At 42.0% G+C, this 19669-nt stretch overlaps 1 protein-coding gene across 3 annotated transcripts; it reads left to right on the top strand.

The window, feature by feature from the left end:
- The first annotated feature begins 182 nt into the window (after nucleotides 1-182).
- Nucleotides 183-18497, top strand: LOC114802058 (roquin-1-like). Of its 3 annotated transcripts, none has more exons than XM_029000682.1 (19): nucleotides 183-362; nucleotides 3284-3671; nucleotides 7224-7344; nucleotides 7791-8033; nucleotides 8124-8299; nucleotides 8538-8738; nucleotides 10150-10282; nucleotides 10433-10551; nucleotides 10638-10750; nucleotides 10838-11119; nucleotides 11267-11418; nucleotides 11518-11711; nucleotides 12059-12226; nucleotides 12708-12860; nucleotides 13221-13440; nucleotides 13563-13615; nucleotides 13728-13889; nucleotides 14164-14306; nucleotides 14553-18497. In XM_029000682.1, exons 2-18 carry the CDS (start codon nucleotides 3441-3443, stop codon nucleotides 14284-14286), a joined length of 2844 nt encoding a protein of 947 aa, XP_028856515.1. In that variant the 5' UTR covers nucleotides 183-362; nucleotides 3284-3440; the 3' UTR covers nucleotides 14287-14306; nucleotides 14553-18497. The 3 variants fall into 3 exon arrangements, with proteins under 3 accessions (XP_028856515.1, XP_028856517.1, XP_028856516.1); XM_029000684.1 differs by having other exon boundaries at nucleotides 14164-14322; XM_029000683.1 differs by lacking the exon at nucleotides 183-362 and adding an exon at nucleotides 2404-2558.
- Nucleotides 18498-19669: the final 1172 nt, after the last annotated feature.

Raw genomic sequence — 19669 nt, 5'->3', positions numbered from 1 at the left:
AGGGGGCGCCTTAAATCTTTTCTGATATGACTGATATTCATATTAGTTAAATCAGTATTTGCAATTAAATGCGATATAAGACCATGAGTCATTTTCTTTTTAATAAACAAACAGTCTTCAGAAATGTGTTTTGATTTAAAGTTTACAAATGTTTAGGAAATCGGTGTCTGGAATCGCGCAAGCGCTGAATGTCGCCATTGTGTCGCCCTGGTGCTGTTGGTTGTTGGAGATGGCGATGCTGGGGTCTCGATCGGCCGGGGTCCTCTTCGAGATGAAGTCTACATGGTCGACATGACGGCCTGGAGAATACAGAAATATTTTCTGGTGGACAGCTGAAGACTGGCCCTAGTCAGTCTGAAACTGTAAGCAGGGTCCTTTTTTATTTTTTAATTATATTTATTGTTGCGTTTCTAACGCGGGTTTTCGTGTTGCTCTGCGTCTACGTTGAGTTTTTCTGTCATCCTGTGGTTCCATATCGCTATTCGCTATTTCACGTTCTTGTTAAAAGTGTTAAGCTATTTTGTGTACTTTAAACACAATGTACTTGAGCTAAATTTCAAATTTAAGTTCACTATAATGCTAATGCTAGCCCCAAATTGCTTGCTAATTAGCCAAGTAGGAAGCGATGATAACAGTCAACATAAAATATATAAATATAAGCAATTCATTTGTAATGATATTGAAAAAGATTGGTAATACATGTTTGCCATATGCTTATTTTGATGTAGCTAGCTGTCACCAAAGCTGGATTTGTAGCATTCCTTGTGCTAACGTGGCTACGTGCTAAGTGGCTGGTGGTTCATTCACGTTGAATTAGGTCTGTATTGATGCACATTAGTTAATATGCTGGCACTTTTCTCCTGGATTGCATTATGGACCAATAAAACTATCTCGCTGCTCTAAAGTACTGTACATCGGGGTCAGGCGGTAGAGCCAATAGTGCTAATGAGCGTAGCTTTCTAGCCTATTTAGCACAACAGTGAGGTGTTCACTTGTTCCTTCTCTGTTTGCACCGGCATATTTATCATTTAAGAATGCATTTAAGCGTTAGGCGACCGGTACTTTGCTGTAGTTTGATTCTGTTGATTCTGGTAGCTAGGAGCAGCGAAACTCACCGGGCGTGCTAGTAAACCAGCTAGCCCGACAAGCCACCCCTTTTGATGGGATATTTTTTGTTACGTTGTTGGCACGAGAAAGGACTTGTGAAATCATGAGGGCATGGAGAAAATGTAACGATGACCTAATGCAACGGTTATAGCTTTCTGGCAACCAACGTTGGAACAGTTTGGAGTGCCACAGACAACTGACCGCCGCCACGCCACAAACGCCTTTGTTTGCAGGCCCTGCCGCTATTCTGCGACGCTGGGTGCACTAAATAGCACGTAAAGGAAACCATTTGACGTAATCATACGTTGTGATAAAGTGAATTGAATGACACAATTGTGATGGACTAGAATCAGTCCAAAGAACCGCGAATGTCTGCTTTATTAAAGTATGTAGGTGCATGAATATTCGTTTCAGCAGCACTGGTGGTGTTTTTTTTTTTTTTTATATTTGGGGTAGGAAACCTTACACCCCCACCCCAACGTTCATTCCCGCAACTAACTACCTAACTGTAGTTTTGTGGTTTTAGTGTATTATAACCCCACTCTCTGGGAGTATCACTTCCTTGTTTTGCAGACTACAGTAAAGCTCAAATGTCTGTTGCAGCAATTAACTAAAGTTCATACTCCTGTTAGACAAAAGTAGATAATTACTGAATTAATAACCCTGTTATTAAAATGCGAGTTATTATGATTGCCACTAATTAAAATCCACATCCAATAGCCAACACATTAGCAATCTGTACCATTGTCTGATTGTACATCCACGCATTTCTAGAATTTGCTCCGATGTCCCGCGGCTGAGAGGAGAGCAGTAAAGGCCTCATCAGGAGGATGTGATTAGCATCACTCAAATCTATGCAGATATCCTCTCACAGGCAACTGAAACTTTGGAACTTGCTAGCACATAATCAGTACAGGTAGCCGGCCATGCCATGTGCACTTTCTATTTGGGCCTGCACATGGGGATTTGTGGTCTATGGGGATGGTCACAGTCATCATTAGTGTATCAATTGTGATCTATAACTCGTATTTTGTTGAATAAAAGTTTACGCGATGGATAAATTTTAGCTTTGGTATGCCCAGTTTTTTTTGTTTGGTCATTTCTTTCAGTTCCTCTGTGTCTGAGTCATTAACCGGGAATACATCCACCATGACCGTGCTGGTGTTATTTATAGAGCCTGGGAAACCCTTTAGCGGTAATAGTCCCTGCTGCTGACGTTACGATAGCAATGGGCATGGCCTAACTTGTTCACACAAGGAAGGGTTTCACCCTGTCGAAACTGCAGAATGCATCAGACGCTGATTTGAATGTTGCATGTGGATAAGTGCTTCGGGCAGCAACTGTAAAAGGCAGAAAACAAATGGAATTGTTAGTCATCATGAACTGTCTTCTGTACCTGACGCCTTCTCATATGGATACCATCAGGTCCCTGCTGCCATGAGCCAGTTATTGTGAGTGACTCATTAATATTAAATACAATAAAAATAAATAAAATCAGGGGTATTAATGGTATATTAGTCTTTTATTCCTTATTCTTTTTTTTTTTTTAATAAGGTTTCCTCATATTTTCACTGGGGATGCCCTGATACCAGTATTATGTTTTGCTGCTGGTACTGGTACCGAATTCCCGATGCCTAAAATCGTAGTGTTTACCCCAAAGTTTTGGATGCATCGGAGTAGGAATATAATAACAAATGAAAAGAGCTTCAGACACTGCAAAGTTACGTAACATCGTTTTTTTAAATATTAATGTTGCATTGTTTTATTTTTTGTTATTTATTACTTTTTTTTTTTTGGAACAGTAGATGAAAATAAACATTCAAATGTCCGTTCTCACTGTTATCGATATGAGGTAATGGTACTCTGTTTTCACACCATTCCTGAGAAGGAGAAATGTGATACTGACAGACTCATCACTGTTCATGTAGTTCCAGATCTCTCTGGTCTTGACGAGTGCTTCACAACCTACACTGAAAATAAATACATAAAGGAACCTGTAGGTCGAGGTGTGAAAGATGTCAGAAAGATAGCACTTGGTTTTTTTTTATCGCTAAATAATTGTTCAATTTGGTTCAGATTGTCTTTGATTTTTGTCAATCTAGTGCAAACTGTCCGAACTGCAACATTTCAATCTCACGATAAATCCTGATTTCCGCCTGTCTGTCTTCTCTTTCAGATTATGTATTTCACACTGTGTGTTGAACGTCCACCATGCCAGAGTCTCTTTGATACGTGGAAGAGTTTTTTTCTCGATTCCAGTGGAATCTGCAGGGATAAAAACAAAGAGCAAACACAGAGGCTTTGAGGGTTGAGGAAAGGCTGTGTGCTCTACAATGCCTGTGCAAGCGCCACAATGGACCGAGTTTCTTTTGTGCCCCATCTGCACGCAAACATTCGAGGAGACGGCACGCTGGCCCATCAGCTTAGGCTGCGGCCACACCGTCTGCAAGATGTGCCTGAACAAGCTCCATCGCAAGGCCTGCCCGTTCGACCAGACCGCCATCAGCACCGACATCGAGCAGCTGCCCGCCAACACGGCCCTCCTGCAGCTGGTGGGGGGACAGGTGAGTCCATGACGCCGTGGCCGAGTCTGAATACGGCCAGCACTCAACAACAACCAATAATCCCTTTTACACAAGGTTTGGAAAACCGACTTTTAAGTGCCTCTGAAGTCATTGAATGCGTAATCCCTGGAATGATGTCTGTGCAATGTGCACCAGGCCTCGCCCTTAGGTTTTTGGAACCTTATTAAGGTACTTTGGAAACTCTCTCGCCTTCTAGGTGTTTTTCTCAGCTCGATGAACATGATAACAGGTTGTTGGCCTGCCCAAACCAGTTGTCAGTCCAGCAGAGCCATGCGTGTTCTGATTAATTATGGGTGATAAATAAACTTATATACAATAAACTTATATACAATAAACTTTTTGTTGTATTAAACAAAACAAGTCAATTCTACGTTTTTAATCATGATTTTTCTTGAAAAAGCATCTAGTTTATACCTTTAGTATATGAGAGCATATGAACGGATTTTGACATTACAGATGAAAATTCACACTAGGGGGATGTCTGTAGGTGTGTGGGTGCTCCCTGCTCCGGCAGCCCACCACTCAATACGAAATCTGCTCTCAACTTTATGTATGTTAGCTGGCAACCACATTAGATGTAATTAAATGTATTAAAACGTTGCTGTAAGAAGTGGCGCTTTGAGGCAGTGTGAGCTAAACGTGGGAGGTGTACTTCTGATGTTGATTTTTTTCTCCACAGGAAAAGTCTAACAACACATTTGTGTGCTCAAAGAGTTTAATTGTCTGTTTCACTCCCTCTGATTCACCACAACCGGGAGAGCCTTGTGTCGCTCGTCTGTTGCAGCTCAGTTCATGTACCTGCTGTATCTACCCTACCACATTTTTAGGGTAAGAAGCAGGGCCAGTTCTAGACAGGCATATACGAGGATGCAGGCAGAAAGTGAAGGGGGAACATGGTGGCAACGGAGGCAGTATATGGGTGGGGTGGGGTGCTCTGGATAACTGTTTTTGTCATGTAACTGGATTGCACTTTATCAGGCCTCTACCTGTCCAACCTGGGTGTCCCACCTGAAGGCTGATCTTAGGGTCTCACAAACACTCCTGACCCTGATAATGTCACAATCCCCTAGGGGGGGACTAAAAAAATCCCCCATCAGATTATATCAACTATATGCAAATCCAACAATAATACTTATTAAAGGTCCCCTATTATGAAAATTTTACTTTGTGAGATTATTGAACATTAATACAAGTTCCCCTAGCCTATCTGTGGTCCTACAGTGACTAGAAATGTTGATATATGATTATGTCGTCTTAAGGGAAAAGGTTACCTCCCATTTCTCATGCTTTTTCCGCCCAGAGAATTCCCCCCCACCCTAAAACATTATCTCCACCGATTGTCAAGGCTTCCAAGTATGCAAAGTACTCCAATTGCTCTGTGAGTGGATGTGAAAATCTGTCGCCAACACGACTTCATGACTGCGCCAAACATTGTGGTTGGTGAATGGTGTCGATGACGTCCTTTCCGCGAATGCCCCTCAACTTCTATAGGCTGCTCTCCCCATTGTCCCTTGACTTCAGAATCAGCAAGAGGGGACCGCTAAGACCCAAATAAAAGCAAAAACGTTTTTCCATAATAGAGTACTTTTAACAAAACTAAAAAAGGGTTGGCAACGATGTCCTCAGAAAAATTACAAAAATTTGGTGCTTAAAAAAAAACTTTTCAGAGCAGAACAATAACCTTAATTGTTTTTTATGAACTGGACAAACAACTTTTTTGTAAGAACATATGTGACCACCACTTACAGTCAATAACTCGTTGCAGAAACGGAGAAAATAAGCAAACTAGCGTGAGCCAGTCACTCCAGCACACAAATCAGCAGATTTTATTATCATGGTTCCAGTTCATTATGCGAGTGGGCACAAGTTTTTTTTTTATTCCAGGTCACCCCAATGTTTATGTATTTGATATGGTTTTTAATGTTTGTTTCAAATGTGAAGCACTTTTTTTTTTTTACAAATGGAAGAATGTGAAATTAAGGAAGAATTAAAATGTAAATAAAGAATTTAGGAAAGATTTCATAGAACTCTTTTTATATTGGTGCATGAGAGCAGATGCAGAGATGGTGGGGCAGGGTTTCACATGGGAGTGCATGTCAGAAATGTGCTGTATAACAAACACAGAATTATTGTCATATTGTCTCAGCATGTATCTAATGTAAAAAAAATACCTTCATATATTGTTTAAATGTAAATGTCCTCTGCATTTAACCTAGTCTGATAGATTTATCAGAACTGTATAGATGTGGAGCAGACCTTGCAGTTGCAGCATGATATTAACATTGTCTTGCTGTCACCGTTCACACAGTCTTAACACATGCATTACTCTGCTGTGATGCACTGCTTTCGCTGTCACCCGTCATTTGTCACCATTCTTAGTGTTTACTGTGGTATTCAGCACAGTGCAATTTTGCTGTCAAACCTGAAGGCAGTTAGGGCTGGGTGGATGATAATTATGTGCAGATAGATGACAACATGGCTGATATTCTTCATACTTCTCCTGACACCTCTGTCCTGGAGATCTGGCACAGTTGGTGGATTTCATTTTTCTCCACTCTGCCATGACTACATAACATGAAACATGCAAGAAAATTAATTATATGGTTCTATCTATGTTCTATCTAAAGTTGAAAAATGGTTAGTTTAGTTCACTATGTGCCTTGGGGCACATTTGTTTAGTTTTTTCCTAAATTCTGGATTATTTTTCCTGAAATTCCATTTTTTCCAGTTTTATTCTTCTGACTTCTGTGTCAGGCCTCGTCCACGTGGACATTCGAAATGAACGCCCTCTGAGTGACATGCATTTTTACTGAATTTTGTAGCTGCATTCGAATGGCGCTTCACTGGCGTTCGCTTGATGCTGTTTAACGCTTGTCGCTGTTTAACATTTGTCGGGATTTCACAGCATCTCACAGAAATTCACAGCAAGAAAAATTTGCATGCAGCATTTGGAACGCACAGCCGATAGAATGCTGGTGCTGAACGACTGTGTGCTTTCATTTGATTTGCTCCAATGTCGGTGATCCGTCTAACTATGGAGTCAATATGGAAAAAAAGAACAATGCAGTAACATTTAATGACTGTTACTCAACTTCAACAATGTGCCGGGGTTCAGCAGGACAACAAAAACGTATTTTGTTTAGTGCAAAACAAAGAACCACATTGTTTCATAATTTTTTTGAGAATGTTGTTGTTTTAGCGAGCCTCTTTGCCATAGATGATGGTCAGTCTCAGTCCTGACCATACCCATAAGCTGGAGCATCAGTGGGCAGCGGTGGCCTAGCTGTTACGGAAGCAGGGTTTAAATATCGAGCAGTCATGGTGCCACTGAAGGTTGAAGGTTAGGGTGATGGTTAAATGGACTGCCAGAGGACACGTTTGGTTGTGTGCTGTGCTATGCTGTGTATCACTGTAAAACCTTTAGTCACTATTTTGGAAGTTCCGCTAAAGACTGTTCATAGGGTTGTTTTTTTTTACGGCTGTGCAAGATGCTTCCCCCATAGGATATCAGACACTGTTCTCTATGCTCAGGTACCCAAACAACAGCCACTGACTTTGCTGATTGGTGCAGAGGACGCGACGCATTATGAAGACACGCGCACCTGCGTGGAGGAGCTGGCTCTCTACCTCAAACCCCTCAGCAGCATTAGAGGTGAGACATTCCTGACCTTCAGCTCCGGCTACATATATACATTTATGTGGGACACATGCTGATAACTTTGGATGAGTTTCTAAGCAAATTTCCTGATACTGCTTTAATACAAATAAAATGTGCTTAGGTGACAAGCATATTGTCATGCTGTTAACGTGTGGAAATATTCTAACTGTGCATAGAGGGGTATGTGTTCCTTTTAGATTGGCCATTGCCTTTGCCCTGTTTTGATATGTGTCAGTTGCCAGGATCAGCTCCTCAGGTGACTGCGTCACCACACTTTAAATAAGTTTGTCATGTGGTTGTGGGGTTTACCAGGCTGGTATGTTTAATTTGTCATCTTTTTCCATCCATGACCACCTGACCTGTTGCAGTCCCATTCTCTGATGTAGCAAGTTGGGATCGTTTGAGTGACCTTTGAGCTGTTTTATGTGTCGCCATGTCAGGTGTGGGGCTGAGCAGCAGCACCACCCAGAGCCCGCTGAGCCGGCCCATGCAGAGGAAATTGGTGACACTGGTGCACTGTCAGCTGGTGGAGGAGGAAGGCCGGGTCCGTGCCATGCGGGCAGCCCGTTCTCTGGGTGAGCGCACAGTTACTGAGCTCATCCTGCAGCACCAGAACCCCCAGCAGCTCTCCTCCAACTTGTGGGCCGCTGTGCGCACAAGGGGCTGCCAGTTCCTTGGGCCAGGTAAGACCAGGACATTTTAATTTCATTTTTGTTAGATTTTTGGTGCATTTCTTTAAAACCAGAGAGACTCATGTGCTCTGTATCCTGCAGCCATGCAGGAGGAAGCTCTCAAATTGGTTTTATTGGCACTGGAGGATGGCTCAGCACTGTCCCGGAAAGTCCTGGTGCTTTTTGTGGTGCAAAGGCTGGAACCACGCTTTCCTCAAGCCTCAAAAACCAGCATTGGTCATGTGGTGCAGCTCCTCTACCGTGCATCTTGCTTCAAGGTATGTCTCATTAGGGCAGTAGTAGCCTAGTGGCTAACACACTCCCCAATGAACTAAACACATCACAGGTTTAGACCCTAAGCAAGACACTTAACCTGGAGTTGGTCCACTGGGGCTGTCCCTGTTACTGTGTCTGCTATATTCCATAAATAATTTAATGAATGTTAAAGCTTTTCACTTGTGAATACAACTGCAGCCACACCACTTTGCTAATGGCTGTTGCTCATTTCTTTCAAAGGTGACAAAGCGAGACGAGGACTCATCGCTGATGCAGCTGAAGGAGGAGTTCCGCACTTATGAGGCTCTGCGCCGTGAACATGACTCTCAGATCGTCCAGATTGCCATGGAGGGTGGCCTACGCATTGCCCCTGACCAGTGGTCATCTCTTCTGTATGGGGATCAGTCTCACAAGTCCCACATGCAGTCCATCATTGACAAGGTAGAACTTCAATATTATACCTTATTATATAGTAGAATATTATGTTACTTTGTATCACAGTGATTATTATTGTCATTGTGATACACAGCAGAGCACAGCACACGGTGCACACAACAAAATATTTCCTCTGCATTTAACCCATTTTGAACCTGAAGCCTTTCAGTTTTGAGTGTGCTTCCTTAACCACCAGGCCACCACTGCTCTAGTTGTGTACAAGATACTGCGTGTTCTTCATTTGAACACACAGCCAATGCTGGTTTTTGATTTCGTTCCACAGTTGTGGCCAAATGTTTTAAGAACATTTTCTGCTTCAGTGTTTTTGTCAGTATAATTACAAGTTTAATTACAAGGTCAATATTTGCAGTGTTGGCCCTTTTTTCCAAGACCTCTGCAATTCGCCCTAGCATGCTGTCAATCAACTTCTGGGACAAATCCTGACTGATGGCAATCCATTCCTTCATAATCAGACCTTGGAGTTTGTCAGAGTTTGAGCCCACTCTCTTGGATGAGAAGCAGCCCCACACAGGAATGGTCTCAGGATGCTTTACTGTTGTCACCTGACAGGACTGATGGTAGTGTCACCTTTTTTTCTGCGGACAATAATTTTTCCAGATTCCCCAAACAATCAGAAAGAGGCTTCAGCAGACAAAATGACTTTACCCCAGTCCTCAGCAGTCCCTTCCTGACACCAGGCCATCCTCCAAAAGCCTTAGCCTCACTCTGCATGCAGATGCCCTCACACCTACCCGCTGTCATTCCTGAGCAAGCTCTGCACTGGTGGCACCCCGATCCCGCAGCTGAATCATCTTTAGGAGACGGTCCTGGCACTTGCTGGACTTTCTTGGGCACCCTGAAGCTTAAGTAAATTTTTATGGTAAAGAGGGACTTTGCAATTAATCTGATCCCTCTTCATAACATTCTGGAGTATATGCAAATTGCCATAAAAAACGGAAGCAGCAAACTTTGTGAAAACCAGTGTTTGTATCATTTTCAAAATTTTTGGCCATGACTATAAAGTCTTTTTCCCAGTGAATTTGAATTTAACATAGATTACAATCTATAACATATGTTATTATATTTTATAAATGATAAAATTGGTCATGTGAGACCCAATACCAACAAGGTGAATGTGTGTTGCTTTGTTCAGAAGGTTGCCGGTTCGAATCCCGACCCGCCAAGGTGCCTCTGAGGTGCCACTGAGCAAAGCACCGTCCCCACACACTGCTCCCCGGGCGCCGGTCATGGCTGCCTACTGCTCACTCAGGGTGATGGGTTAAATGCAGAGGACAAATTTCACTGTGTGCACCGTGTGCTGTGCTGCTGTGTATCACATGTGACAATCACTTTACTTTCAATTTTTATGTTATTTCTGGAGCATGTGTAGTTATGCAGGTGTTTGTGTGTTTGTTAGTTGCAGACGCCAGCTTCGTTTGCACAGAGTGTGCAGGAGCTCACCATTGCCCTTCAGAGGACTGGAGACCCAGCCAACCTGAACCGTCTCAGACCACACCTAGAGCTGTTGGCTAACATTGATCCAAGCCCTGGTTAGTCACACTCATAATTAAACAATGCTATTATCATGTAAATATAAGAAGTAAAAAACAAGATTGTTTCCAAAAAATGCACACTTTTTTCCTTAAAAGGTGGATTTCAGGTATAAAATTATTCACAAGTGATCCTTTTTCCCATTGCAGATGCATCCCCACCCACCTGGGAACAGCTGGCCGGAGGCCTGGAGGCAGTGAACATTGTGGTGCATGGCCTGGTGGACTTTATTCAGGCACACAGCAAGAAGGGGACTGACCCCCAGCAGGTGTCTAAACTTGTTTGGTATTCTTGTGTCTGTCTAAACATTTCTGTTTATTGATTTTAGAATAATTTTCATATGTGTGCCTCCAGCTTCCCCAGCACAGCAAGTATAAGACCCACATGTGCCGTGACATGAAGCAGAAAGGAGGCTGCCCTCGTGGCGCCAGCTGCACTTTTGCTCACTCTCAGGAGGAGCTGGAAAAGTGAGTCCTAGGTTTTTGTTTAACATAAAGCCTTGGGTGGACATGACTTTCTTTGGACAGTTACTCCTAGTGTTCTCATTTGTGTAGGTACCGCAAGATGAACAAGCGCCTCACTGTGCGAAGGCCTCTCAGCCAGTCCTTGACGCAGCTGAATGAAGTGGGACACCCGTGCCCTAACGGGCTGCTGTCCAAGGATGGAGTCTTCCAAAAGCCATCATCCTTGGCAAATGTCCTGTTGGAACCTGGTTCAGGGTCTGCCCTCAACGAGCTTCTTTCCCGTGGCACCAGCTCAGCTTATAACCCATCTGGACGCAGCATGGCTAAGTTGGAGTCTGTCAGCCAGAGCGCTCCTGGATCACCACCAGATGTGTGAGTACAGTGATGACTAATATTAATTTTATTAACAGAAGAGGAGATAAGAATGTATCTTATTGCTTATTATAAGGTTACTTTCAGGATGACAAAACCCTGCGTAGTACAATCTTTTTTTACAACAGTCATGTCTGTACGTCCCAGGATGCCATTGGAGGGCTTGTCTGTACAGAAGCACACACCCATGGTTCCCAGAGTGCCTCGAGTGTATCCTACTCAACAGTCTGAGCTGCTCTATCCTGAGTCAAGACCACGGGCAGCTGCCTGCCCATATGACCCCTCCCAGTGTCCTCCAAGTGAGCTCCTCTATTCACTAGTAGCACTTTAAAAAACACTGACAGCATTGTTGGTTTTATATGTTTTTAATAAAAAAAATTGGTTGTTTCCTGAATTAGGTAATCCATACCCCTACCACGCTCAGTACCTCTGTAACCCTGGTGATCCTGGCCTGGCCCCATATCAGGACCCCTACTCCAGCACATATGAGCGGCAGTACCCTGCTCCACCACCAGCAGGACCCCATCTGGACACCCAATTCCATAGCTCCTCCCGCCACCTGTCATACCCATCAGGGGTTGAACTAGTGAGGGTGAGTCCGGTGCCATTCCACCCAAACATCAGCCTTCAGTAGGTGCTGAATACCCAGCAGACACCTATTACCCTTCCACCCATCAGTCTGGGAACATTAAGGGAAATAACAGGGTACAGGAAAAACTCTGAAACACTAAAAGCACTCTGACTAATGGTCTAATGATGTATAAATTGATTACAAAAGCACAGAAAGACTTACATTATCACCAACTAGAGAATAACTTATGCCTGATAACATAAATGTCTTTGTTCTAGATGATACAAGGAAAAATGAATATGAATGAATCACAAAAACCAAATAGTCAGGATTGTCCCCCTTGAATGACCAAGATTGTCCTTGTTTAGGCCTCAGTCCAGGACCCCTACAGTCGACCACAGCACAGCCTGAACAACCTTCTAAGAAGACGCCAGGAGATCATGGACCAGCTGAAGGAGAGACAGATAGTCCCCTCTCCCCTTTCCTTCACCGCCTCCCCACTTTCTCACACATTCAACTCAAATTACCCTCAGGAGGTAACGCATAAACACTACATGCTCATCAATTGTTCCTTATATGACAGCCATAGGTTTCAGCTTTTTGTTATGGATCACAGTCAGTTCAGGTTGCATTTTTAGCATGCTTTTATTGTATAGGTGTTCAAAGTCATTAAAATTGGCACTGATTATTCCTTTTCAGTTCTACCACAGAATCTGTTTAACTGTTTTGCTCAGAAGGTATTAATTGAGATTAACTACCTGTGGCGTCATGGCTTGATAGTCGTTTTTTTATGCTAGGCAATTTGTGTTCTATAGGCTTCCTATGGTCACTGGAAATTACTAATCTCTAGGCAAACACTTTTCTTTGCCTTTTCCTAGAGCAATGAGTTACATTGGCTTTGGTTTCTATGTTTGGGGTCTACAGTTACATCATTAACAAAAACTAGCTTTGTATTTGTGGTATGTACTTTTGATTGTGTACTTTCTGACCTTTGCCCTGTCTCTGTGTTTATAACAGTATAAGGAAGAGGACTTGCAGGCGTTCAGGTTCCGAGAACCAGATGGAGCGTCCCACTACTCACCCTGGTCATCACATACCATCAGCTCTTACATCAGCAGAAAAGATATGCATTTAAAAGAACGCATGGCCCCCGGCTCCATGGAAACGATGGTGAGGCATCTGCTAACATAGATGAATTTGTACTTCATTAAGATGCAGCAGGGTGGTGCTTTTGGACTACCTTCTGTAAGCAGTAGTTTAGTAAAGGGTCAGTAAGAAAAATGAAAACCTGCAGGGAACTAGTCTGTGTGAACATAGCCTTTGCTGTGAGAGGCCCACATGTTGAGTAAATGTTACTCTTCCTCCCTGACCCAGTAATACAGAGACAACAGGTCATCTCTGTTTAAACGGAGGTTGTTTGGCCTCTTCAGAGCAAAGTACTTTTTAATCAAATATCCCCCTAATTTAACTAAAGAGAGTAAAGAAACTTCTTCAGTTGTGCTATATTGTTCCCTTATTCTCTGTGGACAGAATGTGGACCGTATGGTCCTAAGTGAGTCAAGTGTTGAGCAGCCACACAGATCAGCAGAGGCCAAAGATGATGACCCCATCATCCCCTTCGGCACCCTGCCCACAGTGTCACGCTACGGGGCCATCTCTCGTGCACCCAGAGCAGGCTACCAGACTAACGGCATTTTGTCATCCTTACCAACCTCACAACAAGCCCCTTTAAACCACATGGAGGCAGCAGGTAAGCCGGGAATGACTGGTGGAAAGCACACACTGTCACCGAGATGATACGCATCTCCAAATCAACGAGTGTTTGATGTTTCATATGCAGTATCAAACCTTCTTGTGCCTTTTCCCCATAAGCGGAGTACCCGTGTGGAGGGTGTGACCAGCAGACCCAGCCGCGCTCCGTGGAGGTTTGTTCTCCTTGAGCATGACTTTTATGAAATAAAAGTGGTCAGATAATACCATTTTAAGCCACAATGTCAAAATACTCTGGTTGTAAATCTTGTATTTTACATCTCCCAGAACGCAGGAAGGATCACACTGCTGCAGAGAGAGACTGGCCATAGGACCAGCCTACTTGGCTCTGCTGACTGGTCTTCTGGGAGCCTTTCCAGAGAACAGCTGAGCCTAGAGCTACACCAAGTAGATCAGGAGATCAGTAAGAGAACCCTTGCGATCTCATTGGTGAGGACATTTGGTTATTGGAAATCTCCAACAAAGAATATTGTACTGCTGCTCAGAGAACAATAGGATAAGAGTGGATGATTTTCTATGGAGTCTATGCAATAAATGGGTTAGGTAAATCAATTTTTGATAAATGTCTCATTGTTAACAAAATTGCAGCTGATCAGTGTTTTCCAGTGGGTTTTTCATGTATGTTCAGTATAGCTATTCTAAGAGTATGCTTTGTTATTATATGTAAATCGAATGGTGATACTGAAAAGTCTTTGTTCCACAGGAGAGTCATGCAACCCAAGACGGGAAGTATCATCAGAAGGAAAGAAAGAACGGGCTGGCAGAGCACACCATGCAGCAGGAGGAACTCTCCGGGCCCCTCAGGAAAGAAGACCCCCAGAGATAACGACTCCAGAAACAGACAAGGTATCAGTAAATAAAAGTAATTACATACTCTATACTATACATCATTAATGCAGCATTAGTGTATAATTTTAAGTGATACAGGTATATTGCAAGTGAATTTTATTCAACTTAGCTCATTCAGTTAACATTGTATAGTCAAAAGAAGGCAAAGACTAGTTTCACACTTTTGAGAGGTTTTTTGTTTCCTCCATGTCCCATTAACCGAATAATATTAGAAATGTCAGTTTGTTCTCTTCTGATCCACAGCAAATGGCTCCATTGGTGTGGTGCAAGACTGCATTGCCACCTCCAGCCTGTCTCCTCCGAAAAGCAAGATCTCTTCTCTCAGCCTCAACTTGCTCAAAGAATGGCCTGGTCCTCCCCTGCTCTGAACATACGCCTGTCTACACCCATCTCTCTGCCTCAGATCTCCCTTATTCTGTCTGTCCCCATGGGCACTGCCACAACACCACCAACACACAGTGCCTCAATGATCTCAGTGTGTTATTAACCAGCCTGCACCCCACCCACGTTCATCTGCAGTCAGACTTTACTTTTCAGTCAGCAGAATGAAGAAGGTTGGGAGAACACTGACTTATTTCTTTTACCTTTAATTTCATTCTTAAGACTAAGCAGCATCTGCCGTTATGCTTTTTGTTCTGTGAATAAGCGTTTTACTCAAAACAAAAATGATAATAACATTTAGTCCTGTTCTTAGTCACCATGGCATGGACCATATACTTAAAGCAATTTGGTTGTTTTAAGATGTGGATGTTTATGTACATTTTGACTGTTGCATTAAAGCCCAACCATCTTGATGGTGAATAGTGAGAGCCGGGGAGATGCAAGTCAGCTCTCTACTTGCAATATAATCACTGTAATTGCTTTTACAAACCTTAAAGTGGCACTGAGTTCCCCATGCGACAGGACAATGCAAATATCATCCAGGCTTGCATCACAGCGTGTTTCTAACGGATTTACTTCCCTGTGCATCGGCTATTCCTCATGATCGATAGGGCCTTTTGCATGCTGCTCTCTGGTTCCACGTAGTGGGTTGTCTCTGAAACCGCAGCTGGGTATTTTCCTGTTGTTCGTGTTGATTTAGAATCCACCACTGCCCCAGCATTTTCTTACTTACTGGAATGTGCTGCGGAGATATTTTTGTGAAACAGATCAGGGCCTTTTGAACCCTCATTCAACATTTATAGTAGAACATGTGGGTTGGTCTGATTTGTGATTTTGACCTCCTGAGAAAAGACTTTTGACCCCTAGTTTTAGAATGCAGAGACGCTCGGCCACCCCGCAAGTGTGAAGGGTGGTCAGGTATCGTCACAGGAGGAGAGAACCAGGTCGCCTCACAGTAAATGTAGCTTAAATTTGTTTCTAAACCTGTGCTGTTCTCACGTGTATCAACCGGTCCTGAGGATGTGCTAACATTTCATCCTGAGGATGGAGATATTCATTTCTTACAGTATTTAGGAATGCATTCTGTTTTATGAATGAAGAATAGAATAAAATAGTAATATTCACATGGATTTATTGTTTTTAGCTTATAGTGGCACCTGAGGTTCTCTCTGTCCTCTTTCACCACACTACCTGGGCAGCCTGCGATCACCACTTCACTTCCTCAGGTCAATATATCCTTCCGTTTTATTTTTAAGTTGCCTTTACTCGTTTCCTTTAGAGGCTCGTAATGGTGACGCAGGATGCGGCTCTGCAGTGGATTTCTGAATCCCGCTGATGGCTGGAAGTTGTCTTCTGAGACTGTTTTACTCATGTGAGGAACACTTCAGCAGGATATAACTCACAGCAATATGATTTACCTAGACTGTTAGCTTTCTGCCTTCATTCCGTGCTTTGGCCACAGCACTCTTTGTGTTCGATGTGCTGAATCTTGCTGGGTGGAAATGTGAAAGTTGTCACACGGCTGTGCCTCATGTTTCCATTTTGTTTTGCTTGCAGAGCCAGATTGTCATTCTGTCACTGTGCTGTTTGTAACCAGAGTTGTGTTACAGCTATGGTTACCATAATCATCAGGGTTTTCTCTTTAATTGTACAGAAAGGCAGTGTTTTCTTGGACAGCTGTGTTTGAATATTACAGTACTTTTACGGTTTCCTAAGAAACTGCCTCTAAACATCTTAGTTTATCAGAAACGGATTCAGTGCTTTCTGGGTTACAAAGTCTGTGACTTGAAATGTGAATTAAGTAAAAACTGATTGCAGACAGGGCTGAAGTTAATCTGATTATCATTTTTATCCTTGTTGCTTAGCAATTATGCTTTGCATTGTAACTGCTCACAGACTTGAGCAGTAAAAAGTCTTTCAAGGCTTCTTGTGCCCAAACATATTTATTCTAACTAGGGTGAATTGATTACCGATTTCTTGTATTAGAGACACTGTCATTGCTCTGTACTAATTTGATAAAAAAAATCAATGGTGTGGCGGTGTGTGAATGGGTGACCATGATTCCCCTTTGCATGTATTCTGGGAGATTTTGATAGGTTTGAGAACAGATCATCAGTAATTTTTCTGTACTGTACTTTGACTCACGTTTCTTTGTGTTTTGTGTGGTTTGTGTGTACTGTGAAGCATTTGCTGACAGCGTGGTTGATTTTGTATGTGGTCTTTTGTCCTGCATGAGGAAAACTCTTGAGCTTCATTCTGATTTCATGCATATTTACCAGCAGCCTTCATGTCTCCGCATGTTGACCCAGGTTCTGATGTGCCTTTCATCTGGCGAGTGCGCATATTGCTGCTGTAGAGAATCAGAGTTCAGCATCAATCAGCATTTCTCCCTGTTTACACAGCCATTCATGTCTATCAGTCCACATAAAGTACAGATAGTTCCAATCTAAGGCAGGATTTGCAGTGGTTTAAATTTTTTTGGGGGGGGATTTTGAATGGTGACTTGACTGGCATTTAAATGACTTCTATTGAATTATTTATGTAACGTTTACTTATTACTAAAGTTGTTTTTTTGCAAAAAAGCACAAAGTTCACATGATTTTTATTATTCTTATAGGAACTTGACTTTTTCCCTCAGGTGGGAAGGCTTAGGACACCCACAGTGATGCAGAAATGTACTCTGTGTAGATGTGTGTGTGTGTGTGTGTGTGTTTTTATAAGGTGATATTACCATGAGTGTTAACCTGAGCTGGAACCTGAAATCCAACTGCGCGTTTTTTTTTTGTTTTTTTTTAAAGGATTGTAATTCTTTTCTTAAAGCAAGTTGTTGCCAAGCAACCTTAAATGTGCGAACAGCAGGGTCTCTTCCTGTGGTCAGACACTGAGTCGGGTTATTTTAAAATAATAATAGTAAAATTAAAAATCTAAAGGGAACTGGATTATCTACTGGAATTTGTAATGAGGTAATAATGTTTTATTTATGATGTTTTATTATATGGACAAATGTATCTGTTTGTGCGTTCCGCTTTCTTTTTTTTTAATAGGACGGCACAAATCTTTCGGTTAGTCAGCAGTGCAGGGAATTGCTCAGCCTCGTCCAAACATAGTTAGGAATTGCATTGTTGCTCTGCTTTGTACCTGGAGGAGCAAGAGCTGAGACACAGTGTGAATTTTGTCGTGTAGGTGGAGACCAGGCGATGCGTGTTTTTATATATATTTTTGAGGTAGAGTTAGTAGACGAGAGGAAGTGTGTGTTTTTCATGTGGCGCGAATGAGAGACCGTTCACGCCAGACATGCTTGTTGCTTGCACCTCACGCCTGTTAATTTATAATAAATCCAGGGCTGTTTGTTCTTGTGTTTTTTTTTTTTTGTTTTTTTTTTTGTTTTTTTACTTAATTCCTAACATTGGGATAAATGTAATATTTACTCCCAAAGTGTTTTGTGAAAATGTGCTTAAATTAAGGTACACATTTAACTTCTATACAAATAAATGTGTTTTGTTTCCTATTATACTCCATTAAGGAATGTTTAGATTTATATTTCTCCAATGTGGATGTAGCTGGTTTACCTTTTTTTTTTTCTTTGTAAAAGAATTCACTGTGTGAAAATTGGATTGCATTTTGTATAATACAATTGTGTGTTTCTCCCCCCCCCCCCCTTTTTAGAAGGGTGGGCATCACTAACTGCAATGTTGACTTAAATTAAACAATACAAATGTGAAACTATTAAAATATGTAACTTATGTGCGACAGTGATTCATTGCTGGCAGGGATTTTTTTTTAATAAATTATGTTGTGGAAATTGTTCTTTTTGTCCCTGGTTGTGTATAGTTTTTTTAATAATTAAGACTTATGGAAATAATCATTTGATCCCCTGCTAATTATTGGTCTCTATTAATATGTTTATTTGAACAGTGAGAGAATATTAGCAGAATATTAACAAAATCAAGAAAAATGTATAGTAATAAATTAATTTGGATTTCAATTAATGAAATAAGTATTTGTTTACGTTTTGCAAAATGTTGCCAAACACAGAGGTCAGGCATTTCTTGTAGTTGGCACAAGGTTTGCGCGAATCTCAAGGCGATTTTCTTCCAGTCCTCTTTGCAAGTCCTCTCCAAGCCATTTTCAATGCCCTGCCATTTGATACGTGGCCCCATCCATCCTCCCTTTGATGTGGTGCAGTTGTCCTGTCCCCTTGACAAACCTCCCCAAACATAATGTTTTCATCTCCCTGTTTGACGTGGGGACCTTGTTCTCGAGTCATGGACAGCATTCCTCCTCCTCCAAACAGTTGAGTTGATGCCAAAGAGCTCAATTTCACCTAGTCCTCTGAATCATTCAGATGTTCAGTGGCTAGGAGACGTTATTTCCTCTCGCTTAATCTTATTAAAGAATTTTTGTTTCCTGTGTCTCCCACCCTGTCACACGGATGATGTCACTTTCTCAGTATGCATTGGTGGAATTAATTAGATTTAGATTTCAGGATACTTCTGATGGGTGACATCAGAGGTTTTCATCTACAATGAAATGAAAAAGTCGAAAAACATGGAAGAAATGCATTTTGTCTGGAATGGATGTAGAGTATTCTTGAGTTAAAAGGTAACAATATTAAGGTAATCTTGTTTTAATTATAAAAAATTTGTTTTGTGCTATACTGACTGAGTTAAATAGAATTGCATTACAAAAAAATACTGGATACAGTTTTCGTTGACTAAAACTAGACTAAAATAGTAATGGATGATTCTGACTAAAATCCTCAGACTGAAACCTGACTAGACTGAGTATGGAAGCTTGACATAAAGACTAAAACTAAAATGAAAGACAGGCCACAAAAAAACAACTGTAAGGAGGAACTTGAGGGCTGCGGGATTTCAGTCCTTTGTGGCATAGTGTGTCACCAACTGTCTTGTTGGTGACTATGGTCTAAGCCTACATGAGATCATTGACCAGTTCCTCCCAGGTAGTTCTGGGATGGT

The sequence above is a fragment of the Denticeps clupeoides genome, chromosome 13 (genome assembly GCF_900700375.1).
Source record: "Denticeps clupeoides chromosome 13, fDenClu1.1, whole genome shotgun sequence".
Lineage (NCBI taxonomy): Eukaryota > Metazoa > Chordata > Actinopteri > Clupeiformes > Denticipitidae > Denticeps > Denticeps clupeoides.
Note: the sequence above shows the minus strand (reverse complement) of the source record. Positions and strands in the feature narration are given on the sequence as shown.

Bases quoted from the DNA above. Each gene is read 5' to 3' on its own strand.
- LOC114802058 (XM_029000682.1), top strand. From the start codon at position 3,441: ATGCCTGTGCAAGCGCCACAATGGACCGAGTTTCTTTTGTGCCCCATC. The intron at 10,552-10,637 runs GTGTCTAAACTT...GTGTGCCTCCAG, and splicing joins AGGGGACTGACCCCCAGCAG to CTTCCCCAGCACAGCAAGTA. The intron at 12,227-12,707 runs GTAACGCATAAA...TGTTTATAACAG, and splicing joins ACTCAAATTACCCTCAGGAG to TATAAGGAAGAGGACTTGCA.